Source organism: Phyllobates terribilis, unplaced genomic scaffold, assembly GCF_046119375.1.
Source record: "Phyllobates terribilis strain yellow unplaced genomic scaffold, ASM4611937v1 Scaffold_46__1_contigs__length_10046794, whole genome shotgun sequence".
In the NCBI taxonomy this organism is placed as follows: Eukaryota; Metazoa; Chordata; class Amphibia; order Anura; family Dendrobatidae; genus Phyllobates; species Phyllobates terribilis.
This window is the reverse complement of record NW_027362806.1, coordinates 7,283,460-7,306,299: the sequence shown is the minus strand read 5'-3', so window position 1 is coordinate 7,306,299 and position 22,840 is coordinate 7,283,460. Positions and strand designations below refer to the sequence as shown.

Below are 22,840 nucleotides of genomic sequence, written 5' to 3'. Positions count from 1 at the left end.
GTGGAAAACATGGAAATATAAAGTGCATTGCACACTCATATTGGCGTCTTCTGACAGTCAAATATTCAGGGATGTACTTATAAATTATACTGCCCTAGGCACCGAGTCTCAATATCCTCCAGACTCTAGTTTGAAGTCTAATTTCCCCATTACCACAGACCCCTGACCTGTCAATGTTGGGAGCAGCACGAGTCCTGTTCACACAAACGATGTGCTACCGAGATCGATGATCATTTAAGCAAACCAAGAGATCATTTTACCCTATGAAAGAGCGTTTTAATTGTTTGTCAGTCGATCGTCGGCCTGTCTCCACTGGTTCCTGATAACTGTGCAGTGTAAATACACCTTAATCTGCAGCACAGACCTGACACTACATTTGCAGGCACTTCACCCTGATCCTAAAATCCTTTTCACTCCACAGCCCCACTGGTGTCAGGTCTTATGTTGCAATGATGCCCGGGAGTTAAGACCACTGCAGGAAAGAGGAGAGGTGAATATATTTGGAAGAGTATATATTGGGAAATTTGCAGGCTTTTTGTTAAAGGAGTTGTCCACTACTTTCACATTGATGCTCTATCTGTAGGATAGGGCATTAATGTATGATCGGCCGGCGATCAGCCAGCTGTTATCGGTGATCAGCCGGCGATCGGTATGATCGGCAGGCGATCGGCCAGCTGTTATTGGAGCTGTCGGCGGCCGCCGGAAGGAGGTGCTTACCTGCGGTGCTTAGCCGTCAAGTTGCAGTGGCCGGCGCTTGTTACTGCACATCCGCCTCCTATTCAATTCAATGGGAGGCGGATGTGCAGTACCCCGCGGCGGCCACTACAGATGGACGGCCAAGCACCTCAGGTAAGGACTTCCGGCCGGCAGCCGCCGCCGGCACCGATGACAGCTGATCGATCGGGGTGCCGGGTGCGGGTCCCCGGCCGATCATACATTGATACCCTATCCTACAGATAGGGCATCAATGTGAAAGTAGTGAACAACTTCTTTAACCGGTTACCGACCGCCCACTGCAGATAAACATCGGCGCTTGCTGGGCTCTGTGCAGCAGCGACGTTTAAAAACAGTGGGTGGTCTCGCAGCGCTCAGGACCCCCAGGGTCCTGCAAGCGCTGCGATACCGCTGCAGAGCGTTAGCTCTGACAGGGGACATCATCGGGACCTGATTGGATCAGGTCCCAGTGATGTTAACCCTTTGCTATGTTCTATATGCCGCGATCTATAGTGATCGCGGCATATAGAAGATAGAAGGAGGAGAGGGGGTCGTCTTACTTACCTCTCCGACGACCCCTGATAGCTTCCAGGACCTGGGGTTGCTATGGCAGCTGGAGGTCACATGACCGCCTCTAGATCTGCCATATATGGTGTCCTGCCTGGCTCAGCCTGCAGCTGAAGCCAGGCAGGAGACTGACTGTGAAACAGTCAGCGAACATCTCATGTAATGTAATACATGTCTATTACATTACATGAGATCAATGATAAGAAAAATAAAAATTAATGTCCCATACAGGGACTAAGTAAAAATGTAAAAAAAAAGTTTTTAAACTGTTAAAAAAAAAAAACACAAAATAAATAAAAATAAATAAATAAAATATTAAACCAATAAATCCGTATATATATTTTACAAAACCAAAAAAAGTACACATATTTGGTATCGCCACATCCGAAACAACCCGAGCTATAAAACTGTCACACTAATTAACTCCTTCTGTGCACACCGTAATAAAAATAAATAAAAAACGGAGCAAAAAAATATGCTTTTTCATCATATCGCCAAACAAAAAGTGGAAAAAAATGCGATCAAAAAACAAAATAGAAATAAAAATGGTACCGCTGAAAACGTCATCTTGTTCCGCAACAAAAAAGTCGCCATACAGCTCCATCAGCCGAAAAATAAAAAAGTTATAGCGCTCAGAATAAAGCAATGCAAAAAAAATATTTTTTTATATAAAATTGTTTTATTGTGTAAAAGCGCCAAAACATAAAAAAAGAATGCAGTAAGTGTAGTATCGCTGTAAACGTACTGACCCGAAGAATAACGCTGCCTGATCACTTTTACCACATGCAGAACGGCATAAAAAAAACCTCAAAAAACAATTCTTGAATTGTTTGTTTTTGTTAATTTTACCTCCCAAAAAACGGAATAGAAAGCGATCAAAAAATGTCACGTACCCAAAAATGGTACCAATAAAAATGTCAACTCGTCCCGCAAAAAACAAGTTGTCACATGACTCTGTCGGCCGAAATATGGAAAAATTATAGCTCTCAAAATATGGTGATGCAAAAACTAGATTTTGCAAACAAAAGCGTCTCTTAGTGTGTGACAGCTGTCAATCATAAAAACCCGATATAAATCTGGTATCTCTGTAATCGCACCGACCCGAAGAATAAAGTAATCTCATCACTTATACCGCACGAGGAACGGCGTAAAAAATAAATAAAACCAATTCTTCACCTGCTACTGATTTGTTTATTATGTCTCCCAAAGATCGCAGTAAGGCTCTGCTCACATTTATCCTGCGCTCTGCGCTGAGCACTTACACCAGAGTTTCCGTGTAAATCTCTGAAATACGTGATTCAGCCGGAATCCATGACGGAAGATTCCCTGTAATGAGACAGATATAGGCCACTGTGGACGCCGTCTAGCCTGGGATCCCACGGTGTCAGTTTTTTTAGGCGTGCATAAAAGTGCGGTTGGCCACAGTTTTGTGCACTTCTGAAAAATAGGACACCGCTAAACAGAGGCCAGACGGAGTCCAGAATAACTCTGCTGCCTCATTACAGTGAATGGATCCTGCAGGGGTTTCATCTGAATTACATCACCCCGATGTAAGTGCTCAGCCTCAAGCGCCGGATAAATGTTACGTAAAATGTTCCCAATAAAAGCATCAACTCCGTCCTCAAAAAAAGCTTGTCCCCACTCAGGTCCTTCATCTGTTAAAAATATAAGGGACTTCCAAGTTACTGGTAGCAGAAAGGCTCTGGAAAAGCGAAATGGCCCTTGCCCCCCAAAAGAAATTCAGAAAATTTTGTGCACCCAAATCCAAATGCCTATTCTACAATAATTAGTTCTCCAATTGTCAAATAGCACTCCGTCCCCCCCAGATCTTGCCGTATGGCTGAGTGGTACGATACAGCCACATATGGGGTATTGACACTTTTAGAAGAAATTGTGTGACACATTTCGGCACCATTTTTACCCATTGCCCTGTGTGAAAATGTAAAATCTGAGGGTAAAACATTTTTTTGTGGTAAAAATATAATTATGTTTTTTTCACTGCCCAATGGTATAAATTTAAAAATTAAAAAATACTCACTACTTCCCTAGATGAATTCCTTGAGAGGTGTAGTTTACAAAATGGGGTCACTTGTGGGGGTTTCTGCTGTTTTGGCATGTCAGCGACTCTTCAAATGTGACATGGTGTCTGCCACCTATCCCAGCCAACATAGCGCTCCTTTCTCTTCCGAACCCTGCCGTACACCAAAGCAGTGGTTTTCCTCCACATATGGGGTATCGGCGTACTCAGGAGAAATTGCACAACAAATTTCATGGTGCAATTTATCCTGTTACCCTCATGATAATGCAAAATTAAGGGATGAAAAACATTTTTGTGGGAAAAATTTGAAAATTTTATTTTTACAGCTCAATATTATAAACTTCTGTGAAGCACCTGGGGGTTCAGGGTGCTCACCACATATCTAGATAAGTTCCCTAAGGGGTCTAGTTTCCAAAATGGTGTCACTTGTGGAGGGTTTCCACTGTTTAGGCACATCAGGAGCTCTCCAAACGCAACATGGCGTCTGCTAATTATTCAGACAAACTTTACATTCAAAAAGTCTAATGGCGCTCCTTCCCTTCGGAACCCTGCAGTGCGCCCAAACAGTGGTTTTCCCTCACATATGGGGTATCAGCACGCTCAAGAGAAATTGCAAAAAAAAAATTTGGGGTCCTTTTGTTCCTGTTACGCCTGTGAAAATAAAAAAAATTGGGTCTAAAGTAACATTTTTGTGAAAAAAGTTAAATGTTAATTTTTTTCTTCCACATTCCAAAAATTCCTGTGAAGCACCTGAAGGGTTAATAAAGTTCTTGAATGTGGTTTTGAGCACCTTGAGGGGTGCAATTTTTATAATGGTGTCACTTTTGGGTATTTTCTGTCATAAAGACCCCTCAAAGTGACTTCAAATATGATATGGTCCCTAAAAAAATGCTTTTGTAAATTTTGTTGGAAAAACGAGAAATCGCTGGTCAACTTTTAACCCTTATAGCTCCCTAACAAAAAAAAATTTTGGTTCCAAAATTGTGCTGATGTAAAGTAGACATGTGGGAAATGTTATTTATTAACTCTTTTGTGTGACATATCTCTCTGATTTAAGGGCATGAAAATTCAAAGTCTGAAAATTGCATAATTTTCAAAATTTTTGCCAAATTTCTGATTTTTTCACAAATAAACGCAAGTGATATCGAAGAAATTTTACCTCTATCATGAAGTACAATATGTCCTGAAAAAACAATCTCAGAATCAGGGGAATACGTTGAAGCATCCCAGAGTAATTACTTCATAAAGTGACAGTGGTCAGAATTGAAAAAATTGGCCCGGTCACGAAGGCAAAAACAGGCTCTGGTGCGAAGTGGTTAATGGCTGACCCCATATTGGCAAAATATCTACCAGACAGACAGCAAATCACCTTCAGAAAGGCAAAAAATCTGTGATCATCTTATGAGAAGCCATCATTATCCTACCACTCCCCCTAATTTTTTGAAAAGACCACCTCCAGTAAATAGATGTGTACCATGTGGTTGATCTGTGGCGTGTCCTAATGTCGAACATGCTAACTCTTTCACAGATTCCCAGGGCTCTAGGACCTATTACATCACCAAACAGATAACTTGTACCTCTAAAGCGGTGGTCTATTATGCGACATGCTGCTGTCCTAAAATCTATGTAAGGCTATGTGCCCACGATGCAGAAATGCTCAGGATTTTTTCCTGAGCGTGTCTGCATCTCCTTGGCAGAAAAAAACGCATGCGGATTGTACATGCGTTTTCCTGCCAGGGACATGCGGAAATGGAGCGTTATTCACTGACATTTCCGCATGCGGATTGACAAGAACTTTCCAGGCGATAGCATCACTTGGAAAGTGCTTGTGACAACTAGGTCACACTATATAAATCCATGCAAACAGCATGGATTTATATTGTGTGACCCGAGAGAGTGGCTAAAAATAAAAAAATAAATATATTCTTACCCTCCGATGGCCCGCACTGGCTTGCTTCGCTCGGTGCCCGCAGCGGTGGATTGAAAGACCTGCCGACGTCAGCGTCGAGTGACCCGTCACATAACTCTGACGTCAGCGCAGGTCCTTCAATCCACTGCAAAGTGCCGGGAAGCAAGGAGGAGCGCAGCGCGGGCCGCCGGAAGGTAAATATACATTTATTTTTTATTTTATTCTTTTTTTACAGATTTTTTAATGGTACCTGGGTGTGGAGGAGACTCTCCTCTCATCTACACCCGGGTACCATCCGCACATTAGAACGCACCAATTACACAAGTACAGATGCAGTCTTGCGCAATCGGTGCGTTCCAATGCAAGTCAATGACGGCGAAAATGCAGCATTTCCGCAAATTAATTGGTAGTGCTGCGTTTTTTTCCGCAATGACAATCCCCAGCGGAAATTTCTGCAGCATGTGCACAGCACATGCGGATTATCATTGGGGAACATTGCTGCCCTTCTACCATGCGTTATTAATGCCTTTCCGCAGCTGCAAGAACGCTGCAGAAACGCATTAAAAATGCATCATGGGCACACAGCCTAAGGCTCACAACTAGATAACTTAAGACAAGAACACGTGAACACGTCCTAGGTATTGAAGCGGCGGTAAATGAAACGGATATTTCTACGTTAAAACTATTCCCAAGCATTTGAGAATACACCATAAGTGTGACGCATCTAAACTTAAAGTTCGGGGTATTGACATGATCACCACTAATATTAGGGAAGGTCGAGTGAGCCAACTATTAGCCCAGAAAGAGAGCCGATGGATTTGGACTTTGATCACCTATATCCACATTGTTTTAGCTATTTTATTTGTCTTACCTTTTTATCTAGTATGGTTGGGTAGTAGTTAATAATTTCTATCTGTCAATGACGTTGAGGACTTCCATTCTGCTATTGGATAACATGGACATAATTGCTGGCTCTGTATTGTCTCTCAAGATCTGTAACTTTTTTTCTGTGTGCGCATTTTTTGTCCGGTTATTATTGTATATATTTCACATTTATAGATCGATATATTGAGAGATATTTTCTTATATCTTATTATGCATTTATACTATGATCTCATATAATCGTGTTATACTTCATGCTTTTCTTAAATATATACTTTGTTTTGTCATGGCCAATTAACTTTTCTGACTTATATAGAACTGGCTATCGCCTATACCCCTTAGATACATATATACATTTGGGCTATGCTATTATTGACAGTTTACCCCATTATGCTTGTTTCTTTTTCTCTCCGGTTGTGTTTGACTATATGTCTGTGGACTGGGCGGTACGCATGGCTTCACTGTTCTCTGTGGTGACCTCGCTGGCCGTCCAATCTGTGCTCCATGACGCGTGATCACGTGGTTCCCCACGTACTTGCGGCGTGATGGATCATATGACGCGGTTGCCATGGATGCGGCGGTGTAGCGGTGATTGCCATGTGTCATGCCACGCCCTCCCCACACCCATTGGCCGAGAGACTACACACCCCCTTTTCTATTAGCTCAAGGGCTCTTTTTAAACCCTACCCACCTTCATTGACGCCACCTCCTGATGAAGGCAGCCATGCCGAAACGCGCATCAGGGTGAGCGCAATTGAGGGGCGTATTCACATCCACTGTGGCTGTAAGTATTCTATAGGATTCATGCTACACTCTTTTTGCTGCCGTTCTTTAATCTTTTTTCCTACTTAGGTGCATTTTCTAGGCTTTAATATGTATTAGCATATACTTTTACCCTGTAGCCTAAGAGGTCAGGGCACTGATACCACTTATAAAGATCTGCTGTCCCCGGTATGAGCTATCTATATTAGTACCTATATATAGACAGCGGTGTCACTAACCTCTTATATAGCAACTACTTCTGACCTACCTCATAAGCACCTGCACTTTTATTGAATGCTTCTCTGCATTTTAACAATATATTCTTATTTTTTGGAAGCCCAATTATGTATTTACATCAGAAAAGAATCATGTTAATTTGTCTCATGCTCCTCATTAGTGCTCCTCCATTGTTTTACTATTAACTGTCTCTGTTTCTGCGATTCATATTTTTTTCCTGTATAAATTATAATTAATAACATTTTGTAATTTTTTCACTATTATATGGGACTCTGACTTGAAGTTTTTTCCTCTTGTTTCTTATGTATGGAGGAGCATGTGGGGCCCATTATACTGTATACTGGTTGGCCCACGACTTTGTCAAAGTTTTCATGTTGTGAGTTTTACATTCCTGATGTAGAATCAGTCTGGGTAAATGTACATGGACATGGCAATAATGGAAAGCTGCTAACTGGACTTTGCTACAAGCCTCCTAATATAGCTGAACACGTAGAGGATGAAATGCTGCAACAAATTAAAAAGGCAACAAAAACAAGTCATGGTGAAAGTGTTGGATTCCTTGAAATTGTTCCAGAAAATGAAGTAATTCTCACAGAAAATTATTGCAATTACATGTTTTGTTATACACGTTTATTTCCTTTGCGTGTATTGGAACAACACAAGAAAACACAGAGAAAAAGGCAAATTGAACATAATTTCACACAAAATAGGCCGGACAAAATTGTAGGTAAACAACTTTGTTTCAAGTATGTGAAGCTTGTTCAAACGCAATTGTGGCAAGTAACAGGTGTGGGCAATATGAAAATCACAACTAAAACTAGATAAAAAAGGGAGAAGTTGATTCAATCCTTGCATTGTGTGCATATGTGTGCCACACTAAGCATGGAGAAAACAGAAAAAGGAGAAGAGAACTGTCTGAGGATTTGAGAACCAAAATTGTTGAAAAATATCAACAATTTCAAGGTTATAAGTCCATCTTTAGGGATAAGCATGTTCCTTTGTCCAAGGTACGCAGCATAATCAATAAATTTACAACCCATACAGTCAAATATGGTGGAGGTTCAAAGGTGTTTTGGGGTTGATTCTCTGCCTCTGGCACTAGGTGCCTTGACTGTGTGCAAGACATCATGAAATCTGAAGATTAGCAAAGGATCTTGGGTCACAATGTAGTGCCTAGTGTCAGAAAGCTGGATTTGCGTCCTAGGTCATGGGTCTTCCAGCATGACAATGACCCCAAACATACTTCAAGAAGCACCCAGAAAATGGATGGAAACAAAGTGCTGGAGAGTTCTGACCAGCAAGGAGTCTGGATCTAAATCCCATTGAACACCTGTGGAGAGATCTTAAAATTGCTGTATGGAGACAAATATTACAGTTTGAGAGTCCTCAGTTTTTGATACCATCTTTTCAGTTAGCCATTAGTCAGTAAGCTTTCGAGACTACTCAGGTCTCTTCATCAGACATAGTATAACACAAAATCTGAAGAGTCACATATTTATACACAACATGGCACAGGAATAATGCAATAGATGGGACAAGTGATGTGAAGCAGAAATATCAGTTTTGGAAAGGGAGAAGAAGTTGTGGCCGTAAAAATAAGTGGCCACAAGTAGATCTATTCTTTTTGTCTTTTTTTGTGTGGCGATGAGAATTCATCCTTGTTCTAAGTTTTTGCCTTGTCTCCCCTACATACAGACCCCCAGTTGGACATTTGGTACATATAATTAAGTACATTAGATGTGATGCAGCTGAAAGTGTCTGGGATCTTGTGGTCCTGATGTGAGTTGGGAATCTTTATCTTGTCCGTGGTCATTATAAATGGACAGGTTTTACATATACAGTGGATGAGGATGAATTTTGTAAGTTTCACCACAAAGGTGAAACTATCCTCCTGGTCAGTTTGCTTTCCCTCCCAGTACCTTTTCATTCTAACAATGATAGGTTTTTGAGAGATTATACTTGTTCTTTCTATTTTTTGTTCTCCTTAGCTTGACTTCTTCGCCCTATATGAATGTGTTTTTGTTTCTCATTCAGGGTTTTCATATTTTACTTCATACTTTTCTTTCCCCTTGTTGACAGTGTGTTGCAGCCTCCCCTCTGGTTCCTCAGGAGGTACGAGAAACTCCTCAACGGCTTATTAAGGAGTTAGGTCAGTGGTGGTGTTTTTAGTTGTGCAGCTAGGGCCTTTCTTGTCTGTACAGAGACTAGTTGGGTGTAGTTGTGGCATTCTCCCCTGTGTGGGTTCTCCGGTGGTTATCAAGATTCGCTTTCTGGTTAAAACATTTCCCACATTTTGAACAAGAAAAAGGCTTCTTCCCTGTGTGAATTCTCTGATGTTTATTAAGATCTGATTTCTGTACAAAACATTTCCCACAATCTGAACATGAAAATGGCTTCTCCCTTGTGTGAGTTTTGTGATGTTTTATAAGAGTAGACTGCGCTGTAAAACATTTCCCACATTCTGAACATGAAAATGGCTTCTCTCTTGTGTGAGTTCTCTGATGGTTGATAAGAGTTGATTTCTCTGCAAAACATTTTCCACATTCTGAACATGAAAAAGGCTTCTCCCCTGTGTGAGTTCTCTCATGCCTAACAAGATTTGATTTCTGATTAAAACATCTCCCACACTTGGAGCAAGAAAATCTATTCTTCACTGTGTGAATTTTTTGATGTTTGAGAAAAGACTTTTTGAGAGGAAAACTATTTCTATATTCTGAACGTGAAAATGGCTTCTTTGCTTTAGGAGCAGTTTGTTTTTTAATGCTTATTTTGTGAGTTTGATTTTCCTTAGTAGTCGGTAATGAATCAGAAGACAGGACTTGTTTCATAGGATCAGATGACAGATCTTTGCTGTGAAGGGATGATGGTAGATCTGGAGTAATGGCATTCACTTCAATTGTATCCTGTGGGATCTCAAGATCATCTGATATAAAAATCTCCTGTCCCTCTGATCTCCTGGTACAGTCATCTGCCAAGAATAAAACCAATTATTATTTTTTAATAAAAAATCCTTGAATTTTATATTTTTGAATATTTCTACTTAAACTGTCTGTAAATAAAGGCAAGTTATATAAAAAAAAAAAAAATTCATTTATTCACCAGGACAATGACCATCTAATAGAAAACCTCATAGGATGAACCAGTGGAGCGTGGTGTTCAACTGTTTGTTCATTCTGCCTCCCAAATATGGAGTAAAAGGCGCAGGCTCTGTCCAGCGACTAAGATTAGGTAGCCTGGGACCAGTAGTACCATCCAGTCTGGCAGTATGGGTGTGTGTGCTGTCCAGCTGGAGTAACCTGCTCCCTGCTTCAGCCATTTGGAAAGCACTGCACCCTACTAAAGCTGGAAGCATATTGCCGGAAGCTGCCAGATCCAGCCTTGTTCTCCTCTGGTTCAGTCCTCTGTGATCAGCTCCCGGCTTGTGTATTTGCTTCCGGTTGTGACCCCGGCCCGTTTACTGACTACTCGTGTCTTCTGATTTTGTATTTTCTCTGCCCTCCTGGTTCTGACCCGACTACCTGACAATTCTTATTCCCATCTCACTCCACAGAACAGCAGGTAACACTGTGGCCCAAGCCTAGGGGGTCTCTGTGTAAGTCCAGATCCATGTAGAGGGGTTAAAGGGTGATGAGCAAAGTCATTTGTGAAATCTGTGAAGAGGGTAGATAGTGACAAGCCTGTTTGTGGTGGCCATCTTTTGAGCTGCCAGGTGACCATGAACAGCGCCCCCAATACATTGCATCTGCGAACTATTCCAGTTAAGATCTGCATTCAAATAGCTAAATGGCGCTCCTTCCCTTCTTACCCTGCCATGTGCCCAGACAGTAGTGTACAACCGTATATAGGGGATTGTCAGATTCAAGAGAAGTTGGAAAATAATTTGTAAGGTCCATTTGTTTCCTATTATCCTTTGTGAAGAATTCCAGAATTATCACCACATAAAGTGACGCGGGAAGGGGTTAAATCAAAGGATTATTGAAGTCAAAAACTGTGAGTATAGACAATAAAACATCTACTGAAATGATCAAACTCAACAGTCTTCATCAGAGAAAAATGAGTAACTAGTGGTGAAACCTCTCTGGGGTAATTAGAGTCTGGGGCTCGGGGGCTCTTCATCATCTAAACTATCGTAAGGGACAATATTTTCTGTCAGATGAGTGTCAAGAAGAAATATTAGACATTTAAAGTGAAGTTTTTTACAATACTGCAGAGCTGAGGGGTCTTAAATTTAGATCTCGGGCATTTGGAAGAGGCAATGGAGATCTTTTTGAAAGACTACCAGGGAGTTACAGAGACACATAAGTGAGGCCGGCCGATTCCACCACAATCAAACTATCATACAGAATGAACTTGTAAAAAAAGAAAGAATATATAAATATGTAACATCCCCAACAACAACGTATGTATGAAGGGAAAAATCCAACACTAAACCGGAGTCGCACTCATTTATGGTGGACCATTGGAGGTATGATGAATCCTGACCAGAAGAGTAGAGAAAGTATTAGTGCCCCCATTTCAGGAGAGATTGTGCAGTAATCTGAATTCTTTAGGATTGAAAACATAATGGAATTTATGACGTGGAGTGAATCCATGAAACCAGGGCTCGAGCCATGCCACCACATCTCCTGCAGGCGTGAATAGATGTGTATTACAGCCATCAGCCACGCACAGCTTAGAGATACAGTTAGGTCCATATATATTTGGACAGGGACAACATTTTTCTAATTTTGGTTCTAGACATTACCACAATGAATTTTAAACAAAACAATTCAAATGCAGTTGAAGTTCAGACTTTCAGCTTTCATTTGAGGGTATCCACATTAAAATTGGATGAAGGGTTTAGGAGTTTCAGCTCCTTAACATGTGCCACCCTGTTTTTAAAGGGACCAAAAGTAATTGGACAGATTAAATAATTGTAAATAAAATGTTCATTTCTAGTACTTGGTTGAAAACCCTTTGTTGGCAATGACTGCCTGAAGTCTTGAACTCATGGACATCACTAGACGCTGTGTTTCCTCCTTTTGATGCTCTGCCAGGCCTTCACTGCGGTGGTTTTCAGTTGCTGTTTGTTTGTGGGCCTTTCTGTCTGAAGTTTAGTCTTCAACAAGTGAAATGCATGCTCAATTGGGTTGAGATCAGGTGCCTGACTTGGCCATTCAAGAATATTCCACTTCTTTGCTTTAATAAACTCCTGGGTTGCTTTGGCTTTATGTTTTGGGTCATTGTCCATCTGTAGTATGAAACGACGACCAATCAGTTTGGCTGCATTTGGCTGGATCTGAGCACACAGTATGGCTCTGAATACATAAGGAATTCATTCGGCTGCTTCTGTCCTGTGTCAGATCATCAATAAACACTAGTGACCCAGTGCCACTGGCAGCCATGCATGCCCGCGCCATCACACTGCCTCCGCCGTGTTTTACAGATGATGTGGTATGCTTTGGATCATGAGCTGTACCACGCCTTCGCCATACTTTTCTCTTTCCATCATTCTGGTAGAGGTTGATCTTGGTTTCATCTGTCCATAGAATGTTCTTCCAGAACTGTGCTGGCTTTTTTTTCATGTTTTTAAGCAAAGTCCAGTCTAGGCTTTTTATTCTTGATGCTTATGAGTGGCTTGCACCGTGCAGTGAACCCTCTGTAGTTACTTTCATGAAGTCTTCTCTTTATGGTAGATTTGGATATTGATATGCCTACCTCCTGGAGAGTGTTGTTCACTTGGTTGGCTGTTGTGAAGGGGTTTCTCTTCACCATGGAGATTATTCTGCGATCATCCACCACTGTTGTCTTCCGTGGGCGCCCAGGTCTTTTTACATTGATGAGTTCACCAGTGCTTTCTTTCTTTCTCATGATGTACCAAACTATAGATTTTGCCACTCCTAATATTGTAGCAATTTCTCGGATGGGTTTTTTCTGTTTTTGCAGCTTAAGGATGGCTTGTTTCACCTGCATGGAGAGCTCTTTTGACCGCATGTTTACTTCACAGCAAAACCTTCCAAATGCAAGCACCACACCTCAAATCAACTCCAGGCCTTTTATCTGCTTAATTGAGAATGACATAACGAAGGGATTGCCCACACCTGTCCATGAAATAGCCTTGGAGTCAATTGTCCAATTACTTTTGGTCCCTTTAAAAACAGGGTGGCACATGTTAAGGAGCTGAAACGCCTAAACCCTTCATCCAATTTTAATGTGGATACCCTCAAGCTGAAAGTCTGAACTTCAACTGCATCTGAATTGTTTTGTTTAAAATTCATTGTGGTAATGTCTAGAACCAAAATTAGAAAAATGTTGTCTCTGTCCAAATATATATGGACCTAACTGTATATCATGGCACAGGTGTAATGTTTTTTATGTAGTTTATCAAAATCCTGTTTGAAGTTAGTTGGTTTAAAAAGAAATTGAAAAGTCGGGATAAAGGGAAACTCTGTTGTTATTGTACAGAAATTTACACTTGTTCCTCACTGGACATTTAATGTTATCGATCAAAAAAGCAAACTTTGGCCAGAAAGACTGGACCTGGTCTTGTAGGCACCATACGAGCACATTCAGCAGCACAGAAGGGATAGAAGGTAGATTCATCCAATAAGATATCAGGGATCTAGGAAGCCAACAGCATCATTACCCTCCGCTTTCTCTTACAGTCCCATCATAATTTTTCTTCAAGTGATTTTCTCACTTGTCAGCACTTTCTACGTACGCTGTCATTTGGCTTTGTAGTTTACAGACTTGGGCAGGTAACGGTCAGCGTCTACTAATCCCAGGGGGTAGGTAGATCCTCCAGGTTGTAAGTTCTATAGAAAAGGGCTTTCACAATTACACAAAGTAAATTGAATATTTTCGGAAGGAGGAGAATGTTGTGGTCTAGCAGCAAAATGGTGATCACACGATTGTGATATGGCCGGACTACACCACCGATAAAGCATCCACAGCCGGTGACTGAGAAGAATCTGTGACTTCTCTGCATTTAGTGGTTACTACTCACCTGGGTAGTCATATGTAGGAATCTCCTCCTTACACCGCTCATCACCCCTCACATATGTCTCTGTAGTATTAATATGAGTCAGATCTTCACCCTCAAACAAATATTACAAAAGTCAAAGACAGATGGAGAAGTCACATGTGTGATCAGCTCTAATTCTGCCATCTCCACCGTTCTCATTATACAAGTATAAAACATATAATACTGGTGGATGAAACAAGACTGAGCACAAGACCCTCACAGCCGTCTACACATCATAGGGGAGATCTCATGACACCTTCTCTCCATCTACCTGATGATACTGAGGAACATTGGGATCTTCTTGTTTACAGTCCTGTGGAAGAAGAGGACGGGGACATCTCTCTGGTGTCCTCTTACTGGATAGATCTGGAGAAAACACATACAGGGACTGAATTCATTCTTTACATACAGATAATTATAGGCCATGTGTATTTAGTCCTGTCTATTACCTGGTGATGTGAGGGGTTGGGGAACCTCCATCATGATGTCCTTGTACAGATCTTTGTGTCCTTCTAAATACTCCCACTCCTCCATGGAGAAATAGATGGCGACATCCTGACACCTTATAGGAACCTGACACATACAATGATACCGTCATCCCCCGATCCCTTCATAGTATTACTGTATAATGTCCCAGCATTCCCAGCAGTGTCACCTCTCCAGTCAGCAGCTCAATCATCTTGTAGGCGAGTTCTAGGATCTGGTCATTGATGTCCTCATGTATCAGGGGGTGAGGTGGAGGCTCAGTGATTAATCTCTGGTTATGGAGAGACACATTAATAAATCTCACTCCAGACATTTCCAGAGTCCTCACCTCTCCAGTTCTGTCCATCTGTTATTCCCATAGATAAGAATGATGTAATGTGACATCATCAGAATCTCTTACCTCTCCAGTAAGCCGGAAGAGGATCTCTAGGGTGAGGTGTAATATCCTCTCCACTATCTTGTCCCTGTCCATATCCATCTTTGATAGGTAAATCAGGAAAATTTTCTTATATAGAAGATCTTCACTGAGAGTATCCGGTATTGTAGAGACCCGAATTAGAAGAAGATGAGCCGATGTAACATCATAAAAATCCTGTGTAATAATGCAATTACTGGAGATAATAAGGGGAAAGATACGAGGAGATTTATTATTTTAAATTTAGTTTTTTCTTTACATCTAGGAATAAAACCTTTATATTTTAGGCCACAGACAACAAGCAGTTTCTTCCTGGAAGTCTGCAGCTGAAAATGTTTCTCATAGACTCACCTTCCATAACGCTAATTCTCGTCTCATTTTCTGTCACTGGAATTGGCATTAGCAATACTGCAGGAGATATTTATTCCACGTGACATGAGAAATAACTACTTCATGATGAGGAAACATCTTCTACTACGGATCTAAAACCATATTTGGAGACAGTCCGTCACTGACTACATCTCCACTGGCCGTCTGTATGAATGTTTCCAGTCTTCCCCGAACTGTAATCTTCTATCAAGTTACATCTCATGTCTGATTCACACACAGAAGTTTGAGGCTTTTATAAAAGCTGTTTTGTTTGCACAAATGCCGCGGACAGAAATTATTTGATACTAAAGTCTACATGTACAGTGTATTATGGGTTTTATTTCTAGCCTTAGGCTTTCCTATATTACAAGAAAAAAAAACATAAAAAAGCAAATATTAAAAGGTTTCAAAAGAAAATTTGCTCCAACAATTCTTGTAAAAAGAAAAAACATGCAAAAAGCAGAAGACACATTTTGTAATTTTTTAACATGTTATGAACTCTTTTGGGCACCAGAACATAGATGTACACCTCAGGGATGGCACAGGTGCGGCAGCAACAAAATCCCTGGCAGTTTAACCACTTGCTCCTGCAAAAAGCAAACATGGCATCTAAGAAGGTGTGACAGAGTTCAGCTGAATGCCCTCCTCCCTCAAGTACTGGGCCTGTAATATACAAAAGTCTATTAGGCCGGGCCAGAGGCAGAGTTCCATAACTTACTTTTTAACGCCTCCATAAACATTAGACTAAAGTTACATGGAAGCACTGATTTTGGTCGACTATATAATGTATTTGGGGACCTCCCTACAGATGCAGTCAGACATACAAACCACAGGAAAGCTGGAATATTTGTGTATGGGGGAGTCGGGAGAGATAGCCGTCTGCCAAATGATCGTTCAGCCAACACTTATCTCATGTGTATGGGGCAGTTAGTATTACACTGACAGGCAGTGATAATACACGGCACTACAGTAGTACAGTGCATCACATGAGCAATCAAAGGCTTCTGTGTTGTATGATCGCACTAATGAGAGTTATTTTAAAAAGTTTATAAAAAAGGTTTAAAAAAAAGTTTTAAAGTGAAAATATCACAGTTTTAGCAAAAATAAATATTTGTCACTATAAGGAAAACATGCATATAATGAGAAAATGGAGAGAGATGTCAGCTCACTGTTTATTTAATGCACCTTGTCTGAAGAACACCGCATGGAGCCGCCTTGGTCAGGGACTGTGAAGACCCGGGGTCTTCTGTTGGTGTAACGCTACTAAAACAACACAGGGTGAGGGTAAAACAGCATGGTAATACTTTATTGAACCACAAAGAAGACATTAAACATACAGAACAGTCCCAGCAAATACCCAAGATGGTACAACATTACACAGTCTCACCCTTCCTTCTCTGCCAGCCTGGGATAGAACAGCTGCGACTTTAGAGACTTCCAGTGCTGACTACCTCAACCAGTGGCCCTCCGCTTCAGGTGGGCTCCCACAGAGAGAAGGTAGCGGCAAGTTTAGGAAGTCAACAGTCCATTGAGGTACAAGACCAGGAGACCCGATGGTCCCATCCTGGCCTCTCCGAGAGTTTTCATGGGACCAGACGACCGGTGGGTCCCTCTTGGCAACTCCAAATGTCTCCATGGGTTCTAGGTGACTGGTGGGTCCCTCCTAGCAACACCAAAACAGCATATCCATGGGGCCAAGTGACTTTTTCGTCCTCTCCCGGACTTCCCAAAAGTATCCATGGTCTCTCTGATGGTTAATGGAGCAGATCTGAAACTTTCCAGTGAGGGCTGATACCCTTAGATTAGAAACATGTAGAATACAAATCTGTGTCTCTTTAGATGCCATGCAATCCATCTACTTTCCTGAAGGATGTCTCCCATTCTCCTTCCAAAGTCCTTCTGATGTTCCGTGATTCTCTGTCCCAAATTTCATTCTGTCTACAGCACTACAGACATCCCTGTTTATATTTACATCTATGTGAGGTCATAAAGCCCAGGTAAAAGAGGTAAAGGTGCAGGGATCACTTATCATTGTTTGAGCTAATCTACTTACACAGTTGGTATCACAGGGGCTGTTGTAAATAAACTTTCAGCTGACTTAGTGCAATTTGTCATTATCACAGTAAACATGATTGTTTCCAAACGAACAGAATTCAGCATTCAGGGTTATACAAATACTATGACCTTTTTGATCAGCAAGAGAAATACAGCCCCTGACGAAGCTACTGTAGTAGCGATACACGTAGGTATCTATGCCCTACGTGTATCACTACTACAGTAGCTTCATCAGGGGTCGTATGTTTTTTAACCACTTGTGTGTCCCTACATGAAATAAAGTTGCTATTTTATTTATTATTTGTAGTAATTCTTATTATTTTTGGATGTGCATTATCTCACTGTGCAAGCTTTTCTCTACCTACTTCTTTATGTGCTTTGTTGCACAGTTACCATTGCACCCCGTATCATATTTCAGTGATTTAGATAGTGTGGTGCCGACTGCCAAATATCTTAATAGATTAATGTCTTCTAATACATTTTTTTTAGGGGCCCTGACGTGCATCCCACGTATTGTAGTTAACTCTCTATACACTCTATTAAATAAATGACCCCCTATAGTGTTACAATTGATGAAATTGTGTGCTGAAAATTGCTGTACCGTTAGGTTTTCTTCAAATGTGTCGGTTTTATTAACATAGTTGCATGCTTTACAGGGTGTATGTCCACATTTAAAAAAACCTTATAGGATAACCAAGTTACATTGCGTTTGATATTTGTTTCTTGCTTATTCCGCCTGGTGTAGAAGCCTTTTTGGATCCAAAACTCAAACAAAATATGCAAAAGAATTTACAAAGTCTGGAGGATGCCATCTCAGACAGCAAAAAAACTACGTTTGAGAGAGATATCAAAGACTACGAGTCAAATTCAATTTCCACATGGAAACGAAACAAACCAGGAGCTACTGTTCAGAAATACAGGTCACACAATAAATTCAAAGGAAATAGAGGAGAGCGGAGGTCAGCTTCACAAATCCTAATGTGTCCATGGGTTCCTCTAATTATAATTCTCTGAGGACTTATCTGATGCATCAGTGGGATCAACTAAAGAAAATGGAACAAAAATAAATTCTCAAGAACGCCCCACAATCCAGCACAAAACAATGGGCGGGCAGAAAGCTCAAACGTGCCCGGACATGTGCGTTCCACGCCGGAGGGCATCACGGTCTCCTACCTGCGCATGTCCGGAAACATGCGTTCCACGCCGGATCGCATATGGTATTGGATTGCATACCACCAACATAGAAAAATCCTATCTCTGAGATCAGCATCATGGGAGACTAAAAACAAGTACTGCACATCCTCCCATCATGTAATAGGCATGTAGATCTACTTTATCACTACAAAAAATATGGGATGGTGGCCCACAGTATATTCCTAAATGGTCAAATTTGACCTCTATTACACAATTAGAGATACACAAGGATCACCACACTTGTTAATGACGAAATAGTATAAGTGGAATATAATTGATAAGTAATAATTCTGATATAGAAGCTCAGATATCTCGGTGAAGTACAACAATATGTGAACCCCATTCACAGGGAACTGACTAGCAATGGGTAGAGCATAAAATCCAAAAATATAATCCAGAATGGGGCTGTAGTCACACAAAACAGGCATAGGAAATTTGCTCACTGAGTCCCGTAGGGGCTCGTGAATCCAGTCTAACAATCCACTCACTTTCCTTTCAGAGGATACATCTATTATGATCACCTCCTCTCACATTGGGTTTAACCACCTCAATGATACAAAAGGAGAGGTCTCCGGGTTCACCTCGATGTGCACTGTTCATGTGTCTCACTAATGGGATCTCCCGACCATGGCATATATCACCCAAATGCTCCCCTACTCTCCTCCTAGACACCCTCTTGATCTTGTCTACATATTCTAGGGGGCAGGTGCATGTGGCCATATATACTAGTCCTGAAGTTTTACAGATGGAATAATCCCACTGGAAAAAGATTTTAACCATGGAGGAACTTGAGAAAGATTTACATGGTCTCATCCAATTACATGTACAACATTCTCCAGATCTAAAGAAACCGTAGATTCTTCTATCTAGCCAAGTCCCCTTGGGTGCAGTTTTTTTTATAGAAACTGTGCATGGTCCCTAATTGACCAACCCTTTCTGAAAGTTATTGTGGGAGTAGATTCCACAGCACCCTCAGGTCTGGGTCGACCACAAGTATATCCCAGTGTTTTCTGAGGATATGAAAGATACAGTCATTCTGATTGTCACAAGTTTTTCTTACTCGTGTAGTCCAATCTTCTTCTTGGTCTCTTGGATTGGTATGGAGGAGTGTCTCTCTCTCCCATTTTTCTGCAAACGATGATGCGGAATCGAAAATGTACCATGAGTACCCTTTATCCCTTAATCTGGTGTTCAGGTCTATTGCCTGTATATTAAAATCTGTGACATTCGAGCAGTACCTTCTCAACCGTAAAAATTGGCCCTTGGGTTTTCCTCTTTGTATGGGGATGGGGGGGGGGGTTATCCCACTTCAATAGTTTATTAGTGCTTGAAGGTTTATGGTAGATGAGTGTCCCTAGGGTCCCATTTCAATCTTTCTTGATCAGTACATACAGGAACGTCAACTGGTAATAATTGGTGTTGGTCTGCTCCTTTAAACAAAATGTACTTTTCAGGTTATCCCCCCAGCACCCTCACTTATCTTCCCTTCTTTTGAGGCCCACAGAGTCAGACTCTACCGGCCATTCTCCCTGCGAGTGGCGGATGTGTATCGCCCTCCGGGCCCCTCCCGTCAGTTTGTGGATCATTTTGCCACTTGGCTTCCCAACTTTCTATGCTAGGACATCCCCACCCTCATCATGGGAGACTTTAACATCCCAATTGGCGATTCAGTCTCCCCATCTGCCGCTCATCTTTTATCGCTAACTTCCTCCTTCGGCCTTTCACAGCTTACTAATTCTCCTACACATGATGGAAATACTCTTGACCTGATCTTCGCCCGGCTCTGTTCAATATATGACTTTACTAACGCTCCTCTTCCGCTCTCTGATCACAACCTTCTTTCATTCTCTGTCAAGAACTGTCCCCCTGCTCAAGACACCCCCACTTTCCACACTTACAGAAATATACAATCCATTAACACCCAGAAATGTATGAAAATGTTGCAAACATCATTGGCCCCAATCTCCTCCCTCACATGTCCTGACTCTGCACTGAAGCATTATAACGAAACATTGCAATGCTCCCTGGATGAAGCTGCACCTCCTACACAGAGAACAACTCGGCGCAGATGAGGACAACCCTGGAACACGCTTCTCCAGCGGTGCTCCACGTGCGTTGAACGGCTGCGGAGAAAATCTAATCTGCCCGAAGATTTCCTCCATTATAAATTTATGCTTAAAACCTATAACTCCGGCCTTTACCTCTCCAAACAAACCTACTTTAATAAACTCATCATCTCACGGTCCAATAATCCTAAACGACTCTTTGACACGTTTCACTCTCTCCTCAATCAAACAGCACAAGGCCCGACCACCGACCTCAGCGCTGACGATCTGGACAATTATTTCAAAGAAAAAATTGACCATATCAGACGGGAAATTTTCTCCAAAACCTCACATGTAATGCATGCTCCTCCCTCCCACACTGAATCTTGCTCATTTTCTGACTTCGAACCAGTCACGGAAGAAGAAGAAAAAAAACATCCCTGGACGAGAACTGTGATGCTAACTACAGACCTGTCTCCAATCTTCCCTTTATCTCTAAACTCCTGGAACGCCTTGAAATCCCGTCTGATCCGCTATCTCTCAGATAACTCTCTTCTTGACCCTTTACAATCTGGTTTCCGCTCTTTACATTCTACTGAAACTGCCCTCACTAAAGTCTCTAATGATCTACTAACAGCCAAATCAAATGGGCACTACTCCCTGCTGATTCTCCCAGATCTCTCTGCATCATTAGACACTGAAGATCAACAGCTCGTCCTCACTATGCTAAGCACTATCGGCCTCAAGGACACCCTTCTCTCTAGGTTCTCCTCCTATCTCTCTGACCTCTCATTCACTGTCTTTTGCTGGCTCCTGCTCCTCTCTCCTTCCCCTTATTGTCGGGGTTCCTCAATGATCAGTCCTAGGCACCCTTCTTTTCTCCTTATACATCGCTCCTATGGGACAATCAGCAGATTCGGTTTTAAGTACCATCTCTATGCTGATGACCCAATCATACACCTCTTCTCCAAACATCACCCCTGACTTATTACAAAACACCAGTGATGGTCTTTCTGCTGTGTCTAACACTATGTCCTCCCTCTATCTAAATTTGAATTTGTCAAAAACTGAACTACTCGTATTTCCTCCCTCCACTAACCTACAGTACAGACCAAAAGTTTGGACACACCTTCTCATTTAAAGATTTTTCTGTATTTTCTTGACTATGAAAATTGTACATTCACACTGAAGGCATCAAAACTATGAATTAACACATGTGGAATTATATACTTAACAAAAAAGTGTGAAACAACTGAAAATATGTCTTATATTCTAGGTTCTTCAAAGTAGCCACCTTTGGCTTTGAGGACTGCTTTGCACACTCTTGGCATTCTCTTGATGAGCTTCAAGAGGTAGTCACCGGAAATGGTCTTCCAACAATCTTGAAGGAGTTCCCAGAGATGCTTAGCACTTGTTGGCCCTTTTGCCTTCACTCTGCGGTCCAACTCACCCCAAACCATCTCGATTGGGTTCAGGTCTGGTGACTGTGGAGGCCAGGTCATCTGGCGTAGCACCCCATCACTCTACCTCTTGGTCAAATAGCCCTTACACAGCCTGGAAGTGTGTTTGGGGTCATTGTTCTGTTGAAAAATAAACGATGGTCCAGCTAAACACAAATCGGATGGAATAGCATGAAGCTGCAAGATGCTGTGGTAGCCATGCTGGTTCAGTATGCCTTCAATTTTGAATAAATCCCCAACAGTGCCACCAGCAAAGCACCCCCACACCATCACACCTCCTCCTCCATGCTTCACAGTGGGAACCAGGCATGTAGAGTTCATCTGTTCACCTTTTCTGCATCGCACAAAGACACGGTGGTTGGAACCAAAGATCTCAAATTTGGACTCATCAGACCAAAGCACAGATTTCCACTGGTCTAATGTCCATTCCTTGTGTTCTTTAGCCCAAACAAGTCTCTTCTGCTTGTTGCCTGTTCTTAGCAGTGGTTTCCTAGCAGCTATTTTACAATGAAGGCCTGCTGCACAAAGTCTCCTCTTAACAGTTGTTGTAGAGATGTGTCAGCTGCTAGAACTCTGTGTGACATTGACCTGGTCTCTAATCTGAGCTGCTGTTAACCTGCGATTTCTGAGGCTGTTGACTCGGATAAACTTATCCTCAGAAGCAGAGGTGACTCTCGGTCTTCCTTTCCTGGGGCGGTCCTCAT

The 22,840-nt window shown here is 41.7% G+C and overlaps 1 protein-coding gene across 1 annotated transcript in view; it reads right to left on the bottom strand.

The window, feature by feature from the left end:
• Positions 1–7,808: 7,808 nt before the first annotated feature.
• The window catches only part of LOC141191473 (uncharacterized), a 28,700-nt gene continuing 13,668 nt past the window's right edge, over positions 7,809–22,840 (bottom strand). Inside the window, exons 2-7 of the mRNA XM_073661375.1 lie at positions 14,999–15,209; positions 14,768–14,869; positions 14,562–14,685; positions 14,384–14,478; positions 14,095–14,185; positions 7,809–10,077 (exon numbers count right to left, since the gene is read on the bottom strand). Of these exons, the coding sequence (XP_073517476.1) occupies positions 9,314–10,077; positions 14,095–14,185; positions 14,384–14,478; positions 14,562–14,685; positions 14,768–14,869; positions 14,999–15,209 (1,387 nt within the window). The 3' untranslated portion in view covers positions 7,809–9,313. The remainder of the gene's footprint in view (positions 10,078–14,094; positions 14,186–14,383; positions 14,479–14,561; positions 14,686–14,767; positions 14,870–14,998; positions 15,210–22,840) is intronic.